The 26,833-nt window shown below is 52.0% G+C and overlaps 1 protein-coding gene across 5 annotated transcripts in view; it reads right to left on the bottom strand.

Moving 5' to 3' along the window:
• Nucleotides 1-289: 289 nt before the first annotated feature.
• The window catches only part of Fbln2 (fibulin 2), a 60,081-nt gene continuing 33,537 nt past the window's right edge, over nucleotides 290-26,833 (bottom strand). Inside the window, exons 3-18 of one of the 5 annotated variants that reach the window (NM_007992.2) lie at nucleotides 21,861-21,972; nucleotides 20,257-20,386; nucleotides 18,209-18,389; nucleotides 16,386-16,595; nucleotides 15,837-15,950; nucleotides 15,004-15,105; nucleotides 13,060-13,200; nucleotides 9,357-9,491; nucleotides 7,994-8,131; nucleotides 6,969-7,112; nucleotides 6,746-6,874; nucleotides 6,390-6,515; nucleotides 4,176-4,292; nucleotides 3,614-3,742; nucleotides 2,743-2,866; nucleotides 290-1,308 (exon numbers count right to left, since the gene is read on the bottom strand). In NM_007992.2, the coding sequence (NP_032018.2) occupies nucleotides 951-1,308; nucleotides 2,743-2,866; nucleotides 3,614-3,742; nucleotides 4,176-4,292; nucleotides 6,390-6,515; nucleotides 6,746-6,874; nucleotides 6,969-7,112; nucleotides 7,994-8,131; nucleotides 9,357-9,491; nucleotides 13,060-13,200; nucleotides 15,004-15,105; nucleotides 15,837-15,950; nucleotides 16,386-16,595; nucleotides 18,209-18,389; nucleotides 20,257-20,386; nucleotides 21,861-21,972 (2,390 nt within the window). In that variant the 3' untranslated portion in view covers nucleotides 290-950. Of the gene's footprint in view, nucleotides 1,309-2,738; nucleotides 2,867-3,613; nucleotides 3,743-4,175; nucleotides 4,293-6,389; nucleotides 6,516-6,745; nucleotides 6,875-6,968; nucleotides 7,113-7,993; nucleotides 8,132-9,356; nucleotides 9,492-13,059; nucleotides 13,201-15,003; nucleotides 15,106-15,836; nucleotides 15,951-16,385; nucleotides 16,596-18,208; nucleotides 18,390-20,256; nucleotides 20,387-21,860; nucleotides 21,973-26,833 lie in introns of those variants that run through there. The other 4 variants (XM_006505530.4, NM_001081437.1, XM_030255156.1 and 1 more) reach the window with 4 other exon arrangements.

Raw genomic sequence — 26,833 nt, 5'->3', positions numbered from 1 at the left:
AGCTGAAATTCACTCAGGATCAAAGAAAATGTGTCTTTTTCAGTTCTGCCCACATCCACTCCAGACCTGCCACCACCACACCCAAGGTGACCCACCAAGCAGCTCGAGAACCCATCTGGGAGAAGGAGGGAGTAGCGGGTAGCAAGTGCGGGCAGGAGAAGAGGCAGGGACATAATAGAAACCTGTGGCTCTCACTCTGAGCTCATCTGTTAGTTGGAGACCCTGTGACATTCCAGGACTGATGCCAATCTTCAGTGTTTTACAAAAGAAAGAAGTCAAAGAGACTGAATAACCTTTCTGTGCTATTTGATCATTTTTAATAATGTATATGTGCTACTCTTATCATTAAACAACAACAGCAAAAAAAAAAACCTTTTAAAATGATTTCTTTCATTTTTCCTTGTTGAGATAGGATCTCTCTATGTAGCTCTGGCTGGTTAGAACTCCCAGCGTAGACCAGGCTGGCCTGGAACTCACAGAGATTTCTTTCGTTTTTTCCTTGTTGAGATAGGGTCTCTCTATGTAGCTCTGGCTGGTTAGAACTCCCAGTGTAGACCAGGCTGGCCTGGAACTCAGAGATCTACCTACCTCTGCCTCCCCAGTGCTAGGATTAAAGGTCTGTGCTACCATGCACAGCTGATTTTTTTTTTTAATTGAGGAACACAGTGGATGAAGGAATGGAATGTCAGCTGTAGCCATAGTTGAGGAGTGGAGTTCAGAAGCCCCCTATGGCTGTTTCCAGTTTGCAGGTCACCATCTAGCCTCGGGTGACCCTGGCCTGTACTCAGTGCCTGCTGGGGTGCATCTCCCTCCCTCTAGGGTAGAGACTCAAGACCAACCAGCTCAGCATGATTAAGTTAAGTTACAGAGTCACAGCAAAAAGCCACTTAGGAGTGGCGCAGCTGCCCACCGCCCAGGCATCACCTGGAGGGATTGCCTGACATGTCACCTCATGGGGCAAAAGTGGTGAAGAAGATGTACATCTTGGCCAGGAAGGTAGTGACAGAGCCCTGGCGCCAAAGCTTCATCTCCACATCTAGGGCAAAGTCCCGCGGCTCCAGAACAGACCGCTGCAGGGATACCACACCAGTGTAGGCATTGAGTCTGCGTGTGACGAAGTAGCCCTCCTCATTGCCCTTCGTGATGGTCAGGGAGATGGTGTCCCCAGCAAAGGCGGGAGCAGGGCCGATGCGGAAGATATGTGCAGGTACCAGTAGGCCTGTCTGGAAATTGAGCTGGTAGTGCGTGATGCGAGCTGGTGAGGTTTGACATTCCGTGATATCCTGGCATGTGGTGCGCTCGCACTTCCTGTGAGGGAAAGATGCTTGGTCAATGACTAGGGACCCTCACTCCCATCCCAGATGTGGGACAGACCCCAGCAGCTAGCTCAGGCACTAGTGGACCAGGGAGCAAATGTGAGCTCTACCCAGAGGAATCCAGCAGCCACAAGTAAGTTACTTTACCCATCTAGGCCCCATTCCCAGCTGTAAGATGGTCTCCTGTGAGGGTGTGGCTGGCGTGCCTGGCACAAGGTCCCAGCAGGCCTGTCAGCAGTTCTCTTCATACATATTTGTTCCTTCCATTCTTCCCCTTCCCTATTCCTCACAGCCCTCTGCCCAGCACAGCCTGCTGGCCCGCCATACCCAACCTGTATCCTGTTGCAGCGCAGGGTGCTCTCATTTCTGAGTTAAGTCCCTTTAAGTACTTCAGCTCATGCATCTTGTGTCCTGCGCGAGGGAGGCCACAGCCTAGGCAGCCCTTGGAGAGGCTGAGGAGTGAGCTGGCCAAGGGTGAGACACTATGGCCTCAGTCTACAACCTGATGACTGTTTGCCTGGCCAGACCTTGCAAATGCAGGCCAGCAGCCAGAAGATCGGGCAGGGACAGGAATAGTTTCACGGTGGGCTCAGGAGGCCCAGACATGGCAGCTGTCCCATGAAACTGCACTGGTGAGGCTGCTCTGTCTGCTGGCCCCCAGAAACCCCCAGGAGGTAAGGAGCATATATGGTAATTCGGGGAGTTTGTTACACAGTAGGTAATGCATGTAGTGTGTGAGTGCGTGTGAGTGTATGTGTGTGTGTGCGCGTGCGTGCGTGCGTGCGTGCGTGCGCGCATAGGGAGTGCCCAGCAAATACTCTGTCTGTGTTAAAGAGTCTACAAGGCTGATTAACTGGTTGTGACTCTGGAGAGTTAGAATGTTACAGGTCCTGTAGAAAGATTATTTTAAGCTATCTTCAGCTCCCTTAATAGCTACCCAGTACCCATCTCTGGTGTGACCTGCATGTGTCATTAGGGAAATCCTTTGGGAATACACAAATAGACTCCTAGCTTCCACTAGCCCGAAGGCTAAGAATGCTACCAAACGATAGCCAAGAAATTTCCCCAGTTTACATAACCTGCATGTGTCCACCAGTGTTTTTTTTTAAGTGTGTTCATTTATAAATCTTTTGTTTTGTTACCCTAGAAACTTCATAAAACTGTTTTCACAAACATGCTATTTGAGTCAGCCTGTATCCATGTTCCTGGGCTGTGGTCATTCATATCTGACCATAGATCAAACCTCCCTTTGAGGTGACAGCCCTCTTTTTAGCATGGATAGTTCTCTATATCTTTTCATAGTACTTTTTGGGAAAAGGTAGGAGGTGACCATGGCAGGACTCTTATCCTTATCTTATCTGACTCTTATCCTGTGTCCCAGTGGCAGTAAAGAGCCCTGGATCACACCAGGGCTAAAGGCACTCACGTTTCTGAGACACGGACATAGTTGGGTGGACAATCAAAGCGCAGGCAGCGGAAACTCCCCTGGATATTGTGGCAGGTCTCAGCCTCAGAGCAGTTGTGGGTGCCCAGTGCACACTCATCCAGGTCTGGAACGGGAGAGGAGGGCTGTTAAGAGAATCCTCATGGCCTAGGAACCCAGCCTGAACCACTCCCACCCACACTGGAAGCCCGGGTGCTGGGAAGCTAGCTGTGTGGCCTAAGAGCACAGCTCACTCCCTTACAGAGCCATCTGCCCATCTCACTGGGGCACACAGCAGCAGGGGTCCTGTTCTGCTGGCTTCTCAGAATAAAGTTCATGATTGCCCGCTACATACCAAGCTTCACCACAGCCTGGGATGCTGGGCTAACAGCCAGCAGCCACAGTCACTAACCTGAATGCAGAGCTGCCTACCTGTCCCACCCAGGACCAACTCACTTTTTCTTCAAGACACACAGGGCACCAGACTAGTGTTGGCCTCCCTAGGACTCCTTCCCTATACCCTGGCGTCTGGACAGCATACTTTCCTATCCCAGTAGGCCCCCTGGACAGTTTGACAGAGATTTGAGGACAGCAGTTCAGATCTCTAAGGCTCTCCTTCCAGTATGTTCATAGACAGTCCCTTGTCTCCTCACACCAGGGTGGGGTACAGATTCAAGGCCAAACCTGGAAGATTCTATGCTGGCCTAAATGGCAGAAAGCCCATCACCTTCCTCATCCCAGGCCTAGACACAGGGACTATTGCCCTGCCCTGAGCACAGTTGTTCTGAACACGTGGGCTTAGTGCTAAGCTCGAAGCCTGATGCAGACACAGAGCTGCCTGACTATGTATGTGGGAGTGGAGGCTGTCACTCACCCTTGCAGGACCTCCCGTTGGCCATCATTGTATACCCTTGCTCTGGGCATGCACACTGGTAGCTCCCAGGCACGTTGACACAGCGGAAGGTACAGAGAATGCCCGCGCCCTGTGCACACTCATCGATGTCTGTCAAAAAGGGTCAGCTGGTAAGCCTCACCCATCCACAGGCTCAGCCAGGAAGCCCAGGGGCCATTAAGAAGGGAAGACAAGAAGGCTCCGGTGGTGGGAGTCGATCGCTCAAAGCCACATAGGAGATGGGGAGCAGAATGAGTCCTCCCAGACTATATACAGTATTCCCAGGACTGTGCACCACTAATAATGACAGCACCATCCAAGGGCTATTTAGGTGCCAGCCCGACTTGGGCGATGTACTCCTGTTGAGATCAGGGTATCATACTTTACAGAGAAGGACCTTGAGGTCAGAGTGGAGAGACCCAAGGTCGCACAGCAGGAAAACTGTGGGCTGGGATATGAACTCAGACCCCACACTAAATCCCCTGGGATCCCAGCATATGGGGAAAGGTGCCCCTTCTTCATGTGAGTCCTGGGAGGGGCTCACCTGTGCAGGTATGCCCATCCTCTGCCAGCTGGTAGCCCTGACGGCAGTAGCACTGATAGGAGCCATAGATGTTGGCACATTCCTGGCTGCAGCGCCGAGTCTCGCACTCGTTCACATCTGTGGGGACATGTTACCTCTTTTCAGCCTAGCAAGGCTGGCTGTGACCATCTGCCACCGTTTGAGCGGAGCCACCTGCTGTGCTGCTCCTTTGATGTGCCACTACATGCCTGAGGCTCAACCTGCCAGAGGCCTAACCAGTTCTCTTCCAAGAATCTTCCGGAGTAGAGTTAACACCTCTTCGAGAGTTCTCACTAAAAGGCTGACCTATCTATTTCAAAGGAACTTTGCTTGGCCAGGGATGGGCCTCCCCTTTTCTTTATAAAGCATGTTTGCTGACATTAAAATTGAACCTTGAGCAGAGAGCTTGTCTTGGTTCCTTCCTTATCTCTCGCAGCCTAGCCCTTCTTCTCTTCCAGGTTTCCAAAATGCCTTTCCAGGCTAGAACCCAGGTAGTGATCTGCTGGCTGGACACAACAGGGACAGAGTCTTCATCATAGTGAGTCCTCCCAGACTATATACTGGACTGGGCTGGCTCACCAGTATCCTTGTTTAGAGAGACTTTCCTTCGGACACCCTTTGAGGAAGGTGGGGCCAGGCAGGACACTCAGCAAGGGCAAGTTTTCTGGCCCCAGGACAAACCAAGGCAAAGCCTGGTACTGCCCTGCTGGGAACACGCAATGACTGGAACTCTTGAGTCACCTAGGCACAAAATAGGCCACCAAGAGCTGACATTGCTGAGGTGGGGGAGGGTGCAGGAACTACTGTAGGGTGAAGAAGGGAGAGCTAGTTCATAGCTTCCTCAGAGCATCTGCCGACTGAGCTGTTTCCCATTAGACTGCACAGGGCCTACACTGGACTTGGAGAAACAGCCATGAAGAAGGCAGACAATATCTTCACCTGGAAGAGCTAGCTCACGTGTGGAGAGAAGAGGGGAGGAGAGGGACTGGTAAACAAGATGGCCAGCATGCCTAAGTACATTCAGAGGCATGGGGAAAGCACATCAGAACAATGGAAAGGGGTGTCTCACAGAGGTCTCATGTGAGCTGCAGTCATAGGCAAAGTGATCAGGGAGGATGTAATCATAGGGACAGGGCCATGTGGCCATCTAGGACAGGGGCTCTGTAGGGCACAGCATGTGCAAAGGTCCTGAGGTCGGAGCTTGCTGAGTGTTTTTAGGGAACATGAATGAGGCAAAGGTGGCTGAGGCAGAAGAACTAAGGGGCATGCAAAAGGAGGCAACGGCAGCCGACCGTATCTAACTCTTGAACTGAAGCCCATTCCCAAAAGACAGGCCACGTGTCAATATGTGGCTCGTCTACTGTGCTGTGCTGTGCATCTGGCTGGCAGAATCCATGCTCAATTCACCTCCGGGTCTCCAACATGCAGCCAGTTGAAGCACAGAGGTGAACGTAAGAATCATGCCTAGGCAGAATGCTGGGGAGGTAGAGGCCCTGTCTGCTCCGGGTTGCCCACACCCAATCTGGTATGAGGCATGCCCACAGTATAATGACACTAGTGGGTATGAGTGACTATCCCAGTGTCTTGTTATAGCCACCCCACCCCTATACACACACACACACACAGGGTCAAAGGACTGGGAGTCTCACAGAGGTCTCAGCAGATTGGTCCCACTTGGAGGAGTGAGGAAAACTGTTAAGAAATTGGAGCCAGAGATGCCATGGTCTCTTGGCTGAAGATCAGCTTCTCACTGAGCCACCTCATGGCTCTCTTCCCCAGTGGACCTGAGCCAGCTGCACTAGGGGACTAAGCAACTGTGGGAACTCCGTGATATCACTTCCCCAGCTACAGGCCCATCACAGACTTGAACCACAACCTGTGCCACACTTGGTTTATCTCACTGTGTACTCCAAGGCTTACACTATCAGCCATGAATACAGAGCTGCTGATTTTACACACAGGATGAAATTCCTGGTTTCTGAAAAGCCAGATAAATTAGACTGCCCCAGGCTTTACTGCCTGGTGGTATCAGCTGTGGGAAACAAGTGACCTTGCTCCTGAGTGCTCATGGCTGCCCAGTGCTGTCCTGCCAACAAACTCCCTGTGATCACAGCAGGAATCAGAGGCTGCCTGTCCAAGTAGGAGCTAGGTACATGGGCTCAGAAGGCAGGGGTCAGAAGGCAGGGTGAGCAGTACCTTCACAATGTTTGCCATCTGCGGCCAAAAGGAAGCCAGCAGCGCAGGAGCAGCGGTAGGAGCCCGGTGTGTTCTCACATGTGTGCTGGCACAGGCGGCCCGGCGAGACCCAGCATTCGTTCACATCTGCAAAGGAGACAATGGGCAGCAGGCACAGAGTGGGCAGCCAGGAGGGAATGTCCCAGAGGGTGCAGAAACACAGGCAGACAAGGCAGTAAGGGGGCTATAGCAAGGAGTCTTAGCCAAGGGGAGAGGAGGCTTGAAGACAGCCATCTGGGGAGGTCCAGGCCAGACAACTGGTACAGAGGGGGTAGGCTCTTTGTTCCCAGTGGATCCCAGACGCCAGTGTCTTTTACCAATGCAAGTCCTGCCGAATGCATCCCTCTGGAAGCCGGGCTTGCAGTCACAGCGGTAGGATCCAGGGAGGTTATAGCACAGTTGGCCCTCGCCACAGCGATGCACACCTGTCTCACACTCATTCACATCTGTGGGGCAGGCAAGCAAGACACCCTGAGGTCCGGACAGCCCCTCTATGGGGCCTCTTGGGCAGAGAAGTAGATGGGGAGGCTCCAACCTTACCCACACATTCAGAGCCCTCCTCGTTAGCATGGTAACCGCGACCGCAGACCAGTGGGTTCCTCTGACAGGTGTAGGAGCCCACTGTGTTGATGCAGCTGAACCCTGAGCGGCAAGGCTCCAGTAACGATGTGCATTCGTTGATGTCTGCAGAAGCGACAAGGTGATGGAAAGCCCGGCTTGCCCCTCCTCCACTCATGTGCCCAGCTCTGGGTTTTAAGCCTAGACTATACCACCCCTGAACCCTGGCACGTGAGAATCCCACCTCCAGAAGCCACAGCCAGTGGGCTGACTACAGTGTGAACACATCTGTCCAATGGAACAGCTAAAGCCAAGGGGAAGGCAAGACTGGTCATGGTTGTTTATTATTATTATTTTTATCAAAGTATAAATGAATTCCTGGTGTTTTTGTAAACATGGCTGCCTATTTGGTCTCCCCACTAAACAGTTCAGCAAACACTATGGCTGCCCCCATCTAGAATCCTGGAGCATAGTTGGTACTCAGGAAATGCTGCCAGCTCTTTGCCTCTCTGTGCCACTGTCCCCTCTGCCACCTGCATTCTAGCAGAAGACAAGTCAGAAGCTCTAGGGACATGGTATGCCCTGGCTGTTTGGAAGGAGTAAGTGACATCTCAGACCTTCTCAGGACAATGAGGCCGGCATCTGTCACACGGCATGTCTCAACCATGGCACGGAGCTAATCTAGAGAGCCTCACAGTGGTTTTAGACAGTGAAAGCAACTGTGGATTTCACTTCAGTCAGGAACCCTGCGATATTGTATCCTAGACAGTTCTTTCTGTCAGCTGGCTCAAAACACATGATCTGTGTTCTTTTAGTTTGGTCCCACAAGTAGGTAAACTGAGGCCCTGTGAGAAACAGCTCCAAGGTGAGCAGAGCAGCTACCATTCTGCACATACCCACTCAATGGATGGAGATAGTGAGGCTGGGAGAAGGGGGGCCACCAGCTAGACCCACTAGGGTTCTAAAGCCTGCAGGACCTGAGGAGCCACAGCCCGAAGCCTGCTTACCCACACAGTTGCCCTCGGGGTCCTGCAAGAAGCCATCCATGCAGCGTTGCCGGGCCTGGCAGTAGAAGGAGCCCTTGGTGTTCTGGCATGAGAAGCCTGCCTGGCAGTTGTGTGTGCCCGTCACACATTCGTCCACGTCTGCCACACAGAGGCTGGGCATTAGGGGCAGGAGGCAGGAGGCCCTGCTCTCACAACTAGAGGTGGGAGGCAGGAGGCCCTGCCCTCACAGCCAGCAGCCCTGCCACACTTCGAAGCTTCACACCGTTGTAATCCCACAAAGGTCTGCATCCCAGTAAGGTGGCAGAGTGGAGTCACTGAGGAGGCCCATGTCCCAGGAGTAAAAGTGACATAACCACATGCTCCACACTTCTCTATGATCCCTGCCACTATCCAAAGCATGTGACATGATTAAATTTATCCCATTCTCACAGCAACACAGAGTACATCCTGTGACTGGCCTACTTTATGAAAGAGGAGAAACTGAGGCACAGGCAAGCTTCCATTGCTACAGAATGCCAGGCAGCCTGACTCCCTACCACCCATCACACCACACTGGTGAGGAGCAGGCAGAAACGTGTGAGAGACTGTATCCTAAGGTTAAGTCACACTTGTCACTGGAGCACAGAGGCTCGCACCTGGGGCCCTTGCCAGGAGCCTTCCTCCATTTCGTAGGCCTCTGTGCCTGCTGTTCCCTATGCCCACAGCCCCTTTCCAGGTAGCCTCCCATTTTTCTATGTCTCAACTACACTGTCACTTTCCTGAGAGCCTTTCTAGACGCTCATTGAAGACACATCCTCCTACCTCCCATGACTGCTTCGCCATCTCTGTATTCCCCACATCCTCTACCATGAGGTCACAGAAAGGTCACCTCACACCAGTGCTACTGGTACCCAGAACCCTGTCTGGCATTAAAAGAAGCATAAGAAATATGTGAGATACTGAAAAAAAAATCCCTCTTATTAGAAAGCTAGAATTTTCCAGTGAATGAGATATGAACAATCATCTGTGGGGCTCCACTTCAGTGTGCAAATGGGGAAACTGAGGCCATAAGAATGATTAGCATAGCAATGATCAGCAGGTGGTAGAAAGGGCAAGGGCAGGTGTTGCCCTTGTCCCAGCTCCCACCCCTAGCCTCAGAGACCACCCCACCCCCACCCCAAGGAAAGTCAAGTGCAGGAATGGGGGAAGTGAGACAGGGCAGGGGTAGGGACATCCCTGGGACAGTTAGCCTAGAGAGCAGATGTGAGGTTCTGCCACACTCACTCCAGTGGAGTCTGCGTGACAAGTCCAAAAGCTTGGCTGCAGTCCTGAGACACAAAGTTTCACGGAAACTGGACTCCTGGAGAGTCTAGCACTTTCTTACCTGTGCATTCACCATCTGTGAGGACATAGCCTGGCTCACAGGTGAGCGCCTTGTAGCATTGGAAGGAACCTGGCGTGTTCACACAGTGCTCGGCCCGGGTGCACGTGTGCAGGTCTGTCACACACTCATTGATGTCTGTGTGGAGATTGAGGCAGCTGTCAGGGCCTGCAGGGGCTCCAGGTACTAGAGCCTAGCATATAGGCCTAGCACAACCAGGCACTGAGACAGGAAGCACCAGGCTCTGACCTCAGGTACTCACCATGCAGGGAGAAGCATGAAGCTGATGTCCCCTTATCCAAGTATCCCTTCATTCAACAAAGATTTATCACACCCCTCTAGGTGTCAAGCAGGGCTCTTGACAAGAGGGATGGGTGAGTGAACAAGACAGAAATGCCTGCCCTTGGAGCAGATGCTTGGAGATGCTTGCATATGCAATGAGGTTGCTCAAAGGGGACTATGGGGACCACAGCAGGAGGAAGGTGGGCTGAGGCAGAGACAGGGCAAGCAAGTTTAAGGCAGGGATGAGGAGCACTGTCAGAAGACGGACATCTGAGTAGGAAGGTGAAGAGGTGACAGCAGGAGCCACTCTGACAGTCCAGGCAGAAGGAACAGTTAGATGATAGCCCAGGCAGGTTCAGGACTAACCAAGAGGCAGGTGTGGCTGTAGGGGAGAGAAGAAAATGTGAACAGACAAGGTTATACCAAGGAGAGGATGGGAGCCAAAGTGGTTCCTGCTATAGGAATGAAGGCACCCTGGTTGGAGCTGGTGAGCAGACTAGGAGGAGATGTCATTTATCCACAGAAGGATGGTGGCTGGTATGCTGGAAGAGAGCAGAAGCAGCCAGACCCCTCAGATGGCAGAAGGGGAAGTGAGAGAACCAGGAGATCAGAAAAGCTTTGGGCTGAGCAGCTAAATAGATGCCAGCACCTGGGATGGGTGGCCTGTGGGGGGGGGGCAGGTGTGCTGAAGAAGGTCCTGGGGTTCTCAGGGGCTAGGAGGCAGCTAATGACCTACCTCTGGGCTCACAGGGTTAGTCTTCCTAACTCTGGGCTCACTGAAGGAGCTGAGGGGATAGTCAGGTGGCTGAGGTCACTTGAAGGAATAGGTACATGAAGAAGAGGCCACGGACAGACATTGGGACACTCTAGGGATAAGCAGCTGGGAGTAGGCTGGATGGAGCCTGGAAGGACCCTTAGCCCTGGCCTGTACCTGGCATGTAATGGTACTTAGGCACAGCCTACTTGCTTAGTGCTACACTGGCCAGTGCTTATTCTCCACCAGAATTCTCCACACAGTGGGTTAGCACAGCCTCTGACCCTGATGGATAGGTCAAGGCAGGCAAGTAGAGACACAGATAAAGAGGGGTCCCTGGGGCTCAGATCAGAGGGCTGTCTTCCCTGGTCCTGTAATGCCAGCTGCTTCTCAGGGGTAGTAACATTTGAGTTGAATCTATGAGTATGATTAGGGGACCAGGTAGGAAAGTAGGGGTGGGGAAGAGACCCTTCCAGGCAGAGATGGTATAGACAGAAATGGCGATAGGGAAGGGACAGTTTTGAGTCAAGTTTGCCATAGAGGTACAATCAGGCACCACAAAGACATCTGATGTACAGCTGAATAGGCACAGGGAGATGGGCACCTAGGACCCTAGGAGTTTCCCACAGCTAAGAGGCCTCAGAGTATTGTATGACAAGAGTCACTACTCACAAAAGATCCCCAGGGGTCAGGAAGCTACAAGAACTGACCAGACTCACTGTCTTGTAATACAGAGGTGGCCATTTCACAGATGAGGAGATCTTTCACCCCAAAGGGATGCCACTGGACTGAATTACGCAGCCAGCAAATATGGAATCTAGGGCGCTTGCTCCGAGCTACAGGCTTTTCTCGCTGCCTGCTTCCCGTTGCAAAGTCCTCAGAGCAGGGCTTTGCCATTCCTACTCTCTGCAGTCCAGCCAGCATAGCTGTGGAACTTTCTTAAGAGTAAAGCATATAGGGGGCCCTGGCAGAGGCCACACCAAGCTGTCCCCAGCTTCTAGGCCTCAGCTTCTAGCTCAGGGAACCCTGCTAGCATTCCTCCTGGGGACTAATGCACCCGGTCTCCATGGTGACCTTCAGATGCAGATGCCTCTTTTGTGGAGTGGGGAAACTAGGGCTCAGAGAGGTTATGGACTTCAGTGAAGCCACACTCATCCCAGCATGGTCCTGCTCCTCCCCTATCTGAGTTCCTGCACCTGAGCAGAGCAACTGCAGAACCCCCGAGCCCCCAAGTGATGTTGGCTTGAAGTGGGAGGAGAGTGACTGATAGCTTGTGCAGAATAAAGAGGGAAGCAATGCAGAGCTGGTTCATAAATCTTGCTGAATGGAATGTATCTTGGCTTTCTCATCCGTGGGCTCATCTTTCAGCCGCTAAGAACCCTGCAGCAGAGGTCATAGCTGCCAAGCCAGGGAGTGGCAAATGGGGGGACATCCTGAGAGGGGACCCACATGCCTCCCAGCGCACACACACACACACACAAACCCAGTCCACCCAGGAGGAACTGCCATCACTGGCAAGCACATCAGGAGGGCCATGTTGTACCGTGGGTGCAGCGAGGCAAACATGTCAGCCAGCACTGCTGCCCAGCGGTGCAGGGGAGGAAGAGGACATGTCCAGGCTGGACATGGTCCCCAAGCACAGGCAAGACAGACAGGACTCTGGCCGCAAGCCCTGAGCACTGTGTGCCCTGGTCCCACCTCCACACCTCTGTCCCAACTGTCTTCAAAACTGTCCTGTTTTGTGGCTTTTCCCATCGCCAATTCCCACCCATCCTTGGGAATAGGTGGAGCTATTCCTCTTTCCTCTGGGTGCCAGTTGGCAAGAGTGAAGTCTCCCTTTGCCTGTTTCCCCATCATTGCATCAGCCAGTCTGCCTGACTTCTCCTCTACTCAGTGTTATCTCTGAGATGCAGGAAGCCAGGGCTTACATTTTTTCCTCAGTGAGAATACCAGGTAACTCAGACACAAGACAGTATGGAGTCCTTCCTTGTCCACAGAACTCCAGAATCCCAGCCCCGGCCTATTCAGGCATAGATAGACAAGAGGCCCAGCCACGTGCAGGTTTACACAGGGCTCACATCTTCCTTGTCCATTGAAGGAAGGCTCAGAGGGGAAAGTAACATTTGTTCAGGGTCACACAGCAAATGGATGTTGAACTGGGCCAGCTGGACCAGGACAATCTACTTGCCTCTCGGGAGATCCCAGATAAATCTACAAGCAAGCTAAGTGGCCGAGGTAACAGGATGTGTGACCCAGACTATGTGCACACGGCACATGCACCCGAATCCTCGTCGCTGTCAGTAGCTTCCAATAACTGAGAAAAGACAAGAGCCAGAGCCACTGGGGTCCTGCCTCCCACCCAGGCCTCCCTGCTTCCACACTGCTACATGGCCCTGCTGTCCACATCTGGCCTTCCTGTCTCTGGCCCATCCCTGAGACATCCCATTAGCTTTCTGAGTCACGGGCATATCTGGGAACACAGCCATGGAGAACAAGCGGGACAAGACACCAGGACACGAGGGTATGACACAGAGCTCGGCAGGCTGCTGTGTGGGAGCTCACATGCAAAGGGTAGTAGGCCCTTTAGCATGTGGCACTATGTGGTGGGTTGGCGTGGAGCAGAGCAGACAGCCGTGACGTGGGCGGCGGCAGGCAGGGGCTCTAGCTTACCCACACACTTCCTATGTGCGTTGAGGATATAGCCCTCTGCACACAGCACTGTGTGGTTGACACAGTAGAAGGATCCCAGGGTGTTCACACAGAACTGTTTCCAGCTACAATCGTGAGTGCCCATCAAACACTCGTCTTGGTCTAATGACAGCCACGGAAGGAAAAACAGAAGGCTGTTAGAGAGGCGTGTCTGCCAGGGGCATCCGGGGAGAGAGAGATAAAGAACCTGTGTGCGCCTGTCAGGGGGCAGCTGAACCTTAGACCCAAGTTGAGTTTGTAAAACTCAAAGATGTTAGAGCTGCCCCTACTGCCCAGTAAGGGCAGATGGAGAGAGACTCAGAGAGGATAAGCAGCCAGCCCAGAGTAAACCCCAGGCAGCAAACTTTCCCCAACCCATGCTTGGTAATAATGCCCAAGTCTACAGCAACCAAAGAGATAACAACAGTAGGGTCTGAAATTTCAAGGGCTCTGGGGTTCCAGGCCAGTATCATTCACAGAAGGGGATGGGGAGGAGGGCTCCAGAGGCTGCCAGGCTAAGGCTATACAGAAGGGCCTCCATGAAAAGAAGCTTTATGAAGTTTCTCCAGAAACTCAAATCTGGAGATATTTTTAAAATCCTCAGGCTGTCCCAGCAGAGAATCCCTGTGATTATTCCTGAGAACAAAAGGAGACAGGCCTCCTCCTGTGTGGGAGCTGTACATGCCCTCACAGGTGTGTCTTTGCAGCCTCTGCCCTGTTCCCCTCCACTCTTCCTGCTGCAGTGCGCCAGTGTCTGGCAGAGGCAGTAGACTGGGCCTCGGGCAGCAGGTCCCTGAGAGGGGTCAGAGCTGAGAGCCCTGGGGAGAATCAGAGCTCAAAGAACACATTATCCCCTGGGTCTGTTGTCTCCATCATCAGAGAGAAAGGCCAATCAGTTGTCACCAGGCTCTGTGCTTTAGCACCTTCTCTGGACTCACTGGAGGGTGTCAGTTACATACAGAGCCTCTAGAGTATGTGGGATGTGAGCTTCAGAGAAGAACGTGGGCATCCTTTTGGACAAGCCTGATCATTCTATGCAGATATTCAGACCATGCCTTCTGAGCCTGAGCCCATACATATCCTAGACTTGGCTCTCTATCCTGCTTCTGCTAAGACAGGAGGGGTAAGATCCTAGGACCCTCAAACTAGTTCAAACAAAACTCACTGAGGAAGCCAACCAATAGGCGTCAGAACCACTGTTCCCGTTGTATACTGTGTACTGAGAGGTCCTATCTACATGACATTGGTGGCGGTGAGCTTCCTCTGCCAGTCACAATGACATGAAGAGTGATGTTCTTCACTGTGACTGGCAGAGGAAGCTCACCGCCACCAATGTCAATTCCCTCTCCATGACTGCAGGCATGTGGGGGAGGAGGTCACTTCTGGATGCTGCCACCAACACAGTGACACATCCAACACAGTGACACATCGCTCCCTTCTCTCTTTCTCCACCTTGGGCTGGAGCATGGATGAACTCAGAGATCACAAAGTAAGCTTAGCCTTGTAGACCACACCAGCCCTCAGGGAGCAGTGAGTTGAGAATGGTCCATATCTGGCATGAGTCCTGATTAGAACACAAGTTCAAAGCTTATCCAGACCCCTAGTGAGGTTGTCTGGAGGGTCAGCAGAATTCCCAGGAATCTGTGTCCAATGGGCCTTCAGGTGATGCGGTACACATTCAATTCTGAGAGGCATTTGGTCCTTAGACAGCAGCAGAGCAGCCAGATAGGAGCCGCATGGAGGGCCAATACCAAGGACTCAGTGACACCAGAGAGAACCGCCTACACTGTCCTGCTGGGCTTCTCTGTCACAACAGCTGAACCTCACGATCAGGGTGCATTTGAAGTCCTGATCTCCCCTTCCCTAAGCTCTCACCATGGGCCAACCAGATCTGCAAAGATCAGAGGGTAACCCCAAAGTACTCACCTTCACAGGACACACCATCTGCCATGATGGCGTAGCCAGGGAAGCAGGAGCACATAGCTGTGTCCCCAACAACACGACACACCTGACGGCAGGGCCCATTGTCTGAGGAAAAAGTCTCAGAGTCAGAATTCATAAGCCCTGGCCACACTGCTCATCCTTCAGGTCTGAGGTATGGGTTGGGGTTTCCACTGCAGGCCCAGGGAGACAGAGGTGTGAAAAGATGGGAGCCCCAGGCCTGAGCCTTTTCACAGGGTCCCCAGTAAATGCCTCCAGTCCCAGCTGGCACAGGAGACAATATTTTGGGTTCCTCCCACACACCACTCAGATGTCAAACCATCCCTTGAGTACCAGCAAGGACAGTGAGGGACAAAAGCAGAAGGCAGGAAGGGAAGTCTTCCCGGCATCCCTGAATAAAGACTTGGCTTTACAGGAATGAGACATAGCAGGTGATCCTCTTTGACCAGGGTCACCTAGAGACCCAGAATCCCCTGATGTCTCCTCCTCCTCCTTCTCCTCCTTCTCCTCTTCCTCCTCCTCCTCCTCCTCCTCCTCCCCCTCCTCTTCTTCTTCCTCCTCCCCTCCTCCTCTTCTTCCTCCTCCCCCTCCTCCTCCTCTTCTTCTTCCTCTTCTTCCTCTCCCTCCTCTTCCTCCTCTTCCTCCTCCTCTTCTTCCCCCTCCTCCTCCGTCATCAACAGACAGGGCCTTTCACAAAGCAGAGACACCAGATAGCCTGGCCCAACCTGCACACACCCAGCCCCAGAGCCTACCACACCACATGTCTCAGCTCAGACCCTTGCAGCTCAGCCCTGCAGAAGGGCTACCTTTCCACTCACCTTTGCAGGTGTTGGGCTGTGGCACCGGCAGTGGGATGGTGTTGGGAGATACCTGGGCAGACTCAGACCTCGGTGCAGACTCTCGTGCAGTGTCCAACTGTGGGGCACCTCTATCTGTTACAGGTAGAGCATGTGGCAGGGGGCAGGCTCACATCTTCTGCCAGGGCTTAGACACTCACAGTCAACCACACCAGGCACTGACTGATGACGTCACTGCCACTCCCCTTGCTCATTCACAAGGGAGAATACTGAGGCTCAGGGTATGGACACACCTTGGGCAAGAGCTATCTCACAGCTACTAGGAAAAGGCAAAAGAGTAAAGGAAGAAATAGGGGGTATCTAGACTAGAAAACAGTTCCACCCATACAGCTGGCATGGAGAAAACCCTGGTGCTGGAGACACAGCTGGGCCTGTTCCAGGTCTCTGAAGCCTAGGAGCCTCCTCTGGCTTCTGCCAGCATCAACACAGGGGCAGCAGGAAGAGAGGTAGCCTAGGAAGGCTATCCTCCATTGGCAGGACAAGTCTGTCCCTGGGCTGCCTACAGCTTACCTGGGCGGCAGGTACGGCCATCACCCTGCAGCTCGAATCCAGGGAAGCAGGCACAGCGGTAGGAGCCGACGGTGTTGATGCAAAGATGCTGGCAAAGCTCCCCAGGGAGCATCAGGCACTCATCCTGGTCATCTCCCGGCAGGCTATTGGGCAGTTCAGCCTCTGTGCCCAGTGACAGGGCCTCCCGGCTTGCCATCTCCATCTCTGAAACTGGGGTGGTTGGTCAGCACTTGGAACATAGCCAGCATGGCCAATGGGTGGCTGAGCCCACAGGATCCAGGAAAGCAACAGAGGCTCAAAAGATGATAAGGATGAAGAAGTAAAGGAGGGAGAGAGGGAGGAATGGATGGATGGCCACATGGGTGGGGAGGTGGGTGGGAGTGGGGTGGATGTATGGATGAACAGTAGTGAGCCCATAGCAGCTGGGTCTGAGTCTTCATCATCTAAGTCTCCTTCAATAGGACAGAACCGTGCCTAATTAGGGTTCTTACTAAAGTGCTAAACTGGAGCTATAGAAAGTGTGCTAGCCTGAGTTGAGAAAGATAAGGATGTGACATCTGATTGCAGCACCCTTAGCTGTATCAGCAGTCTCTTTAGGTCTCCAGGCTCTGGGGTGCACGGTCTACTCCCCAGAGGGCAGCAGGGGAGTAGGGGAGAGCTGTTCTGCATTGGCCAGATGCAACAAGAGAACAGAAGGCTGGCATGAAGCTACATCCAAGGGCATGTCACAGGGAAGGTGGGTGCATTGAGCTCCCCCTGAGGAACCCTATCCTGGTGATCACAGCTCTGTCCTGAGGACCTGGAACTGTGAGCAGACAGAGGCAAGGCCCAAGGTCAAAGACCAAGGCTCAGGAATCCCTGAGCCCACCAGGATGTACCTCCATGGGCCAAGCCCAGCTCATTGTCATCTGCATGCTCTTCTGACCATGTTCACAACAGAAGAGAAAAGAGGAGGATGTGCCTGCGGCTATTTCAAACAGTCTGCTCCCAGCACCTGTATCTCACATACCCAAGCCACTCAGAAGCTCTACACAGAAGAGACACAATGTTACTGTGGGTGGTTAAGTGAAGGGATGAACAGACCCTGCCCAGCTGTGTGGTCCACCTGGTCCCAGCCCCCCCCCACCCATGCTTTGTTCTGACCTCTGATGCTGGGTTTACTCCTGAACACTACCTTAAACCGCTCTCTGGCTAATAACTTGTTCTTCGTAAATTATCATCTTCAACCAGCATCTTGGATGAGCTGGTGGATGGGTGTGGGGTGGATGGGAGAAAAATAGGTGAATAAAGTAGGGGAGATGAGTGATGGATGAGTGGAGGTGAGTGATGGATGGATTGGGGGTGAATGAAGAAGCAGAACTATAAACAGATAGGCATGTGGATGGATGAAGGTGTTTGCATGCATGGATGGATGGATGGATGGATGGATGGATGGATGGATGGAAAGAATAGCAAATAGATAATAGCCGGATGCACAGATATCAGATGAAGAATAATATAAGCAGAACATGATGCCCAGCTAGGGAAACAGTGGAAGGGTGTGGAGATGGTCAGACAGTCAGGGTGGTGAAGGGAGAGTAGAAGGGCAGATGGTCACTGGTGATTGGTGAATGGTACAGAGAACTGTGGGATTGCCAGGGCAGCACAAACGGTGTTAGAGTCCAGTCAGCAGCCGCAGAACTTTATAAAGCAGAGCTCAAACCTCAAACCACATACAGTAATGGACCAGGGTCCCCACTGTAGCCCAAAGCCACCCATCCCAACCACCCTAGGAGCCCATCTGTCCTCCTTCAACTGCCTCCACCTGGGAGAACAGCACCCACCTCTGCGAGGAGCAGCCTCGGGCTCTGGTGGCCGGCGGACCTCAGGCACTATGAGGGGCTCTTCACCTTCACAGCAGGAGAGCATGACATGGTTGCAGGGATAGCCCAGGTTGGGGTTGGACTCACAGGACTGGCCCTCAGCCCGCACTCGGAGTCCCAGGCCACAGCAGTCACAGCATTGCTGAGGGAGACAGACCATCACAACCAGGACCTCAGAGCATGCCTGTTCCCACAGTCTATGTGCCTGTGATTCATTCAGGGTCTGTGGGCACAGCCTGGGGCAGACTCTGCAGTGAATTAGTATTGTCTGGTTCCTCTGTCTGCCTGTGTGCTCTCCCAGGGTGGAAGGTGGCCCACCCCTACATCCCAAGTCTGGAGAAGGGTAGACTAATGTTAATTTTCCTTAATGAATGAATAAATGTCCCTTGGAAAGAACTACAAATGAAGACCAGGCACGCTCACCATGCCCCACCCTCAGAAGCAGACTTTAATCCTGTCAGCTCAACAAAGACAGCATTTCCTAAGGGCCCTTGCAATCCGGGTGACTTCATAAAGTGTTCGGGACAGGATCTACTTGGAAGTGTACCTGTCTCTCTCTCCCTGCTCATCCTCCTTAGAGTGTATGTGTTGGAGCTCCTGGAATCACATCAAGTTATGAAGTGACCTGAAGCTAACACTACACACTGACCATTCAACAAAACGACAAAGAGAGGTTGGGTCCCTAAGGATATGCAGACCCATCGGTTCAGACAGCCAACTGACATGGGGGAAATCTGGTTTGCACTGTCAAACTGTAGCAATGGACTGGTACAGCAAAAGCCCAGCTGACCAGCCTCCCCGGCATCCACACTCTGGAGCCAAACAGCTCAGAGACTCAGAGAGTGACCATGCGGCTCTGGCTCAATGACTTGCTTTGGTCACTAGGGTGAGACAGAAGTGATCATGTGCCCATTTGAGCCTAGCCTTCTAAAGGTCTTGTGTGTCACTATAGCTTGAGGTTAGCATATGCCTACTCCAGGACCCAGGGTGGGTCTAATGGCAGATCCTAGGTCACTGAGGGCATGCCCTTGAAGGGGACTTGGGGACACTGGTCTCTTCTCTCTTACATAAGAAACTGGCTTTCCTATGCACACCATGCCACACCATGATACCTCACCACAAGCCTAAAGGCAGCAGGGCCAAGTGAGAACAAATGGAACCAAAACCTTTCACTCACAAAAGGGATCTTCTCGGGCATGTTATCAGGTGAGGAAAACTAAGCGACACGTATGCTTTCAATCTCTTTCTTGGGGCCCTATCTGAACCAGGCTCAGCTAGCCCATTGTGGGAGAAACTTCAGGGAACAAAGATAGTTCAGCTGAGCCACCTGACTCCAGAGCAGCCACCAGCCAACGACAGCTACACAGGCCCACCCAAACAAGCCAGCCACAGGCATAGCTACAGGGAGTGACACCCTTCACCTGATGCTTCAATACCCACTGCCAAAAACCACACGAACACAAGCTCTAGGTGCTGGCACTGGGCCAGGATGGGGATTCCTTGTCCATGTTTTATGCATGGAGAAACTGAAGCTAAGAGAAGAGGTCTGGACTTGGGGTAAAAATCACCTCAGAAGCCGGACTCTATACTCTCCTCTCCTAACACCAGGTCTTCTCCTCTTCCTCCTGCTATCTCCCCTGCCCCTGATGCAGCCTGGGCCTCCAGCCTCCAGCCTCCAGTATACACATGCAAAGAAAGCTAGCATCCTAGGACTTTCCATTGCTGGCCACCACACTGCTCCTAGAACAGTTGTGTGCTCCAGCACAGCCTTTGCCCACAGACCTCTTCACTACCTCAGACAAACCATTCCTTGTCACATTCAACCTACTCTGCCTCAGAGAGAGCAAGATGTCTCCTGGGTCTCTGATGAGGTCAATACATAATTTGTGGATTTGTTGACCAATACCATGACTGTTAACATTTTCTGGGCAGGTGTGAGTCTGCCCCCACCCCCACCCCAGGATGTGGTGTCAAACATCTCAGCCATGATTGTGGCAAGTGGGACTTGCCTTGTAGAGTGAGACGCCGCAGGTATCATTGTCCTCTGCTCCACAGGTCTCACCCTCCTTGGCTCCCATGACCCCAGCCACACAGCTCTTCTCTTTCAAGTAGGAGATGCAGCATTGCCTCTGGGCTATCCTAAAACAGGGGAATACCTCAGTACCTAATGGATGGGTCCCTCTCAAGGAGGGTGACAGTCCCCACCTCACAGGAGGGAGATGGAGTGGAATGTAGAGAAGGGAAGCCCCCACCTGCAGTCTACAGCAAGTGGCGCCAGGGCTGGTAGCAAATCAGACACAACCCCCACCAAGTCACATAGGTTTGATTTGGGCCTGGGACCCACTGGCCTCAGCTGTGTCCTTGACTTCTGGAGGAAGGTGTTGGCATTCAGAGTTCCACTACCAGTTCTCAGAAAGTTATAGAGACCCAACCTCAGGAAAGATGGAGTAGATCTGCTGGGGAGAGTAGTCCCTGGGTCCCTGGTCACCTCCTGTTCCTCTCCATATGAATAATCTGTTAAAGAGGTGGCTGGCGAGCCAGCAAAGCATGGGCCATGAGAGGCAGGACTCAGCACTACTTGGGAGGGACACGTGCAGGGATCAGCTGACCAGTAATGGAGTTGTGGTGTGGTCCATGTGGCGGTGAGCTCTATCTCAAGAGGGATGTAAGTATTTATAATGGCTGCAAAGCTCAAAACTTATGGGGTCTGAAGAGTGTACATGCTCTAGTCATTCAGTAACCCCAAACAGAAGTGGCAAAAAGGAAAGAGAAGAGACAAGGTTAGAATTTAAAGTTCTCTAAAGAAGGCAGAGTGGGACCAGGCATGGTGGTGAATGCCTTTAACCTCAGCATGTGGGAGGCAAAGGTGGGCAGATCTCTTTGAGGCCAGCCTGGTCTACATAGAGAGTTTCAGGTCAGTAGGGCTATATAGTGAGACCCTGTCTCAGAACTGGAAGAGGAGAAGAGGAGGAGGAGGAAGTAGAGGAGATGGAGAAGGAGGAAAAGGAAGAGGAAGAGGAGGAGATGGAAGGAGAAAGAAGGAAGAAGAGGAAGAGGAGAAAAGAAAAGAAGGAAGAAGAAAAAGAAGAAAAGAAGGAAGAAGAAGAAGAAGGGGGTAGGGGAAGGGAGAAGAAGGAGAATGGGCAGGGACAGAACACAGTAGACATTAGAAAATATGAGTTCTAATTCTGGCCATACTGGTGAGCTGTGCAGCACTAGGTGAATCACACTGCCTCTCTGAACTTTATGAGTAGGCCATGAAAGTTGAGAAAGGGAGAGAACAGAAGACCAATTCTGGCAAGGGAAGCAGAGCGCAGGTGTCTGAGTCACAGCAGAGGTGACAGAGGAGGATAGAAAGGGATCGGCTCCGGGGCATTCGGGGTGGGGAGCCCCGGATCCCCAAGGTGATGATGGCACTTTGAATTTGCTCTAAATAGTACACCATTTACTCACCAAGCCAGCCACAGATCCATGTGGTCAGCTGACCCTCAGAACCAGTCAGTCTCCCCACATCCGCCTGGCCAGATGGCTCATTGTATTCACTTTTGGTCACCCTCACACATCTGGGGTCCAGGGAAGGCAAGAGCAGTTCTGCCCACCCAAAGCCACTTACCTACAGATGTCACTCTGGGCACCATTCTCGGGGATCTCCTGGCACTCATCATTGTCGATGGCCCACTGCTGGCCCGCTGCACAACAGGTCTCGATTAGGTCCTTGGTGGAGCCTGTGGGTTGCAATGAGGAGCTGTGGTTGGGTTTCAGGGCCACCAAGTGTAATACATACTGCAGGCTCTGTGCAGGGGAACCTCTCACCTCAACCCCACCCACCCCTGACCTGCACTTCCAGCCCCTCCCTTGTAAGGAAGCACTGAGGAGCCTTGATCCTCTTGCAGGGCGGGTAGAGCAATGGGCAGCCAATGACTGGCTCCAAGAACGCGCGTGTGCGCGCATGTGCGCGTGCGTGCGTGCGTGCGTGTGTGTGTGTGTGTGTGTGTGTGTGTGTGTGTGTGTGTGTGTGTGTGTGTAGGGGATGCTCTCTCCAGAGCCCACAGGACTGGACTACACAGGTAACAGCTGACAGGTGATTTGTCTAGCCCCTTCCCTAACCCCTAGACTGTTTCTGCCAAGACATGTCTCTAAATGAACCATTGCAGACACAAGAAGCCCTGAGCTGGGTTCTTCTGGTCCAAGTAACCCAAATAGGGCAGGAGACAGAAAAGAGCCTTGAGGGCTTGTGGGATTCCATTTAGAGCCATCTTAAGTTGCTTTTCTCGGAGATTTGGTTGTAATGATGAAGTCTAAATTATAAAAATTAATACTAATTAACAATCATTATAACACAATGACCAAAACCAAAATTGATGTATTCAAATAGTGGTTCTTAATACAGTAATAAAAAAATTAGTAGAAAAGTATGGCATTTAAAAGAGAAATCCAGAAATAAACAGGCAGTAAGCATGTTGACCAAAAAGAGGGACTCTGTCTGTCTGTCTCCTCCTCCTTCTCTTTCCTTTTAGATTTATTTTATGTGTTACTTTGCTTGCATGTGTGTATATGCACCATGAGTGCAGAACCCAAGAAGCCCACAAGGTGGCATCAGATCCCCTGGAACTGTAGTTACTGGTAATTTTGGGCTGCTATGTGGATGCTGGGAATGAACCTGGGTTCTCTGCTGGAGCAGCAAGTGCTTTTAACCACTTTATTTGAAACACATACCATGTACACATACTCGAGAAGAGGGGCAATGCACTCAAGTTGTGAACTCTCCTTTATGTGAGACACAACTTTAATACAATTATAATCAAAGACCCAGTCTGCTTATGGGATTTGTCAAGGTGATTCTCAAATTCACATGAATAGCCAGGCCTGGTAGAAACAGTCTATAATCCACTACTAAGAAGGCCATGCAGCAGGATTGTAGTTCAAGACCAGCATGGACAACCTTGTGGGACTTGTCTCAAAATGAAGACTTAAAAACAAAGAGGCAGAATTATGGCTCTCAATCAGGCTGGCTTCTTCCTTTTCACTTTTCAGGGATCAAATCTCCTCAGAGAAAGTCTCCCTGGCACCTGTGTACCCCAACCCCATCCAATTACCCCACTCTGCCCCCATTAACAAAATTGACTATCTAAAAGTATACAAGCCAGGCATGGAGGCTATAAAACAAGCACTCCGGAAGCTGAGGTAGGAAGATTACAAATTTAAGCCTGGGATCCATAAAGAGAACCTGTCACCAAAAGAAGGAGGAGGAAGAGGAGGAAGAAGAGGAAGAGAAAGGAAGAGAAGAAGGAGGAGGAGAAGGAGGAAAAGGAAGAGGAAGAAGAGGAGGAAGAAGAGAACGAGGAAGAGGAGGAGGAGAAAGAGGAAGAGGAGGAAAAGGAGGAAGAGGAGAAGGAGGAGGAGTATAATGTGGATGTGGCCAAGATGAAGAGATGGTCCACTGGCTGAGGACCCAGGCTGTAAGACATAATGAGCCTTTGGTGGGACATTTCATATCTAAACCCTAACACTTGACCTTCCTTCTACAGTCTGGAATCTTCCCTCCCTAAGGCTTTTCTAAGAAAGCCCTATGGGATTACAAGATTGCGCCAGATCCTGGGGTCCTGGTGAGGCAATATATGATAGATGCCCTAAGAGATCACAATGACAGCCCCAATGTGCTGAGCGCCAGTAACAACCCAGGCACAAGGCCAAACACTCCAACTGTTGTTACTCCCTCTGCCCAAGAGGAAGTGGAGGATTAGACAGCACAGCCTCGATTTCCCCCTTCCCTTTCCCTCTCCAGGCACAGGCATCTTGATGCAGCCAGTCTGAGAGAGCTCACTCAAACAGAGCCTCCAGCAGGCCAAGGTGCCGCCTTCATGTGGACTCAGGGGTTTTCTAGTCTCTTGATCTCAGGCCAGGTTTCAGCCTGCACTTGGTAGATTTCCACTGTTCCCTGGCTTCTCCCACCCTAGCTCTCTCACTTCAGAGCCATCTGGAGCTGTGACCTCCTGCTAGAAGGTCAACCTACTTGGAGCATGAGGGGGACTGGGTCTAATGTGGACTCAACATCCAAGGTATGGGAGGCAAGGTCGAAATGAGGTCTCTACCTCACAACTCCCAAGGTGCTCCTGAGGCAGCTCCTGCAGGCCTGCTTGCATCCCTCCCTGACCCCAGACACCCCAGCCCCTCTCTCTGGTGATTTCTTGACCTCTGACTTCTGGCCTGTGGAGTGAACCCCAAGGCCTCTCATCCTCCTCATAATCTGACTGTAGTGATATGCTCCAATCTCTGGGTGCCCTGTGTCACCTTGCCTTGGCCACTCCTACAGTTCTACCTAACCTGGCCACAGGAATTTGCACCCCATCTGCAGCAGACTTGCTTCAGGCTACCCCTGGCTTCCCAAGACTGGCATTTGGCTCCTTCTAATCCCTAAGCTGCTTCTTGCGTCACTGAAATCCCTCCCTGGCTGTTCTGAGGACATACCTCCCAGGGCCACTACCTCTGAAGCACACTCAACCCACCCACCTGTCTCCTTACCTCTGGACCCTCTGCTCCATATGTCCTCCAGTCACTTCCAGGTTGGTACCCAGGTGACAGTTCCACACACAGAAAACAGATGAGGATTCCTCTGTGCCTGTGCAACTCCACGAAATGCTCCTGCCTCCTCCTTCCCCACTTGTCCCTTCTCAGCGCTCTCTCTCTCTCTCTCTCTCTCTCTCTCTCTCCCCTCTCCCATCTTCCCTGCTCCCCTCCTCCCTTCCCCCCCTCCCTTTTCCTGAGTGTCTCAGGCTCATTCCTACCCAGGGCTACTGCAGTTGCTATGTTGTCTGCCCAGAATCTTCCACCCCTCCTCCTGCCTGTCCCCACCTCTACTCTCAACCAAGCCAACTCCTTTCTCCTTTTCAGGGATCACTTTTTCTTAGAGAGGGTCTCCCCAACTTCTGTGCACCCTAACTCTACTTATCACTACCATACAACTTCATTTAGCCTTTCTCATACAGCACTGGCCTTGTTGGGGGGGTGGGTAGTAGCTCTGAGTCATTTTGGGGAACCTTGGAATTGCGTAAAAAGCCATTACAGGACAAATTACCACTCTATGGTGTAACAATAAAGGTCTTCAAAACAGTTTTTGCCCCTCTACCTAGTCACTTGGGCCTCTGCTTACTGCTACTTTCATTGGTGATGGTCTGTGCTAGAAGCATCCTCCTTCTCCCTGTCCACCTGGGGAATGTCCATCTATCAAGCCTGAAGAGGCCCATCCAATATGACTTCCCTGCCCCTCCATCTGGCCAGCACCCACCTACCTCTGGGCAGACCACTCAGCTCCTGCTTCTAGTTAAACAACACACACACACACACACACACACACCAATGATATCCCTGCCATGTGACACACTTATGCCAACACCATCCTTGGAAGGTCCTGTGTCCAAGACTGGGCCTGAGTCACCTCAGGTCTCTAGTGGGCAGCACAGGGCCCAGCACTGACTAGGACATCACAGATTCTGCTTCTAGGAGGATCATTCAGGATCTCAGCATCCATCATTGTTCAAAGTTCACACCAGCCCATGATGCCTGTATATGTAGTAAAGGGGCCACCCTTGTCCGTCAGCACACAATGTGGTGTTGCACCTTTCTGAATGAAATAGACCATCACAGGAAGAGAATCAATCCCTGGGTGGAAGAATGGGCTGGGCCACTGTCCATTGAGTGATGCCCATCTGCTCTTCTGCTTCCTCTGGGTCGGCTGGACCTCCCTATTCCTCCCAAGGATGACCCTCCTGCCGAGCAGTAACATGGCCTGGCTCTGGACCACTCTGCCATGGTCTTCAGAGTATCAGGCTTCCGGGTCCTGATAGCCAGACAGTATGGAACCCCTGACCTACTCGGTCAAACGGCACCTCTCACACCCCTAGGTGACAGAGAGAGATTGATAAAGTGGAAAACTTGCCCTGCCAGCTGTTGAAAGGGAAGCTGTGCAAATTCATTTTGCAGAGATTTTGTTATAAGAAAAAAAACAAAAAACAAAACAGAAATAGATACTCCAGGGGCCCTAGGCCACTGAAAGGCCCATGCTAGAAATGTCTTACCAGGCATGGTCTCTATACTTCAACAAGTCTTTCCAATGACAGCCACAGCCACCATGCGACATGCTCATATCCCACAAGCATGACATGGGGAAAGACACTGGCCACAGGAAGAGACAAAAACATGAGTGGATAAGGTAACAGGACTAGAAAAATCTCATAATGAAGACAGATCTAAGATTTAGAAATGATAGAGCAGCGAGCCCGACACAGACTGCTGATAGCACCTGTTTCCACTCAGATTCAGAGACAGAAAGTAGTGTAGCAGGCACCAGGAGCTGGGGAAGATGGGAAGTCTCCCTCCACTGTGACTGCATTTAATGCTGTTGAGCTGCAGACTCAATAGCTGTAAATTTCATGTTATTTTTGAAAAAAAAATGCATTGCAGTACAATATAAAGAACTGTGAGCTGACGCTTCCCCCGCCAGGAATCTCATATACTGACACACACACACACCCATGTGCCCAGACAGGAGGGTCCCAGAAGCGTGATGTATTTGTGACAGCAAAGATT

This window comes from Mus musculus, chromosome 6 (genome assembly GCF_000001635.26).
Source record: "Mus musculus strain C57BL/6J chromosome 6, GRCm38.p6 C57BL/6J".
NCBI lineage: Eukaryota > Metazoa > Chordata > Mammalia > Rodentia > Muridae > Mus > Mus musculus.
The sequence above is the reverse complement of the archived record's forward strand: the minus strand, read 5'-3'. Positions and strand labels throughout refer to the sequence as shown.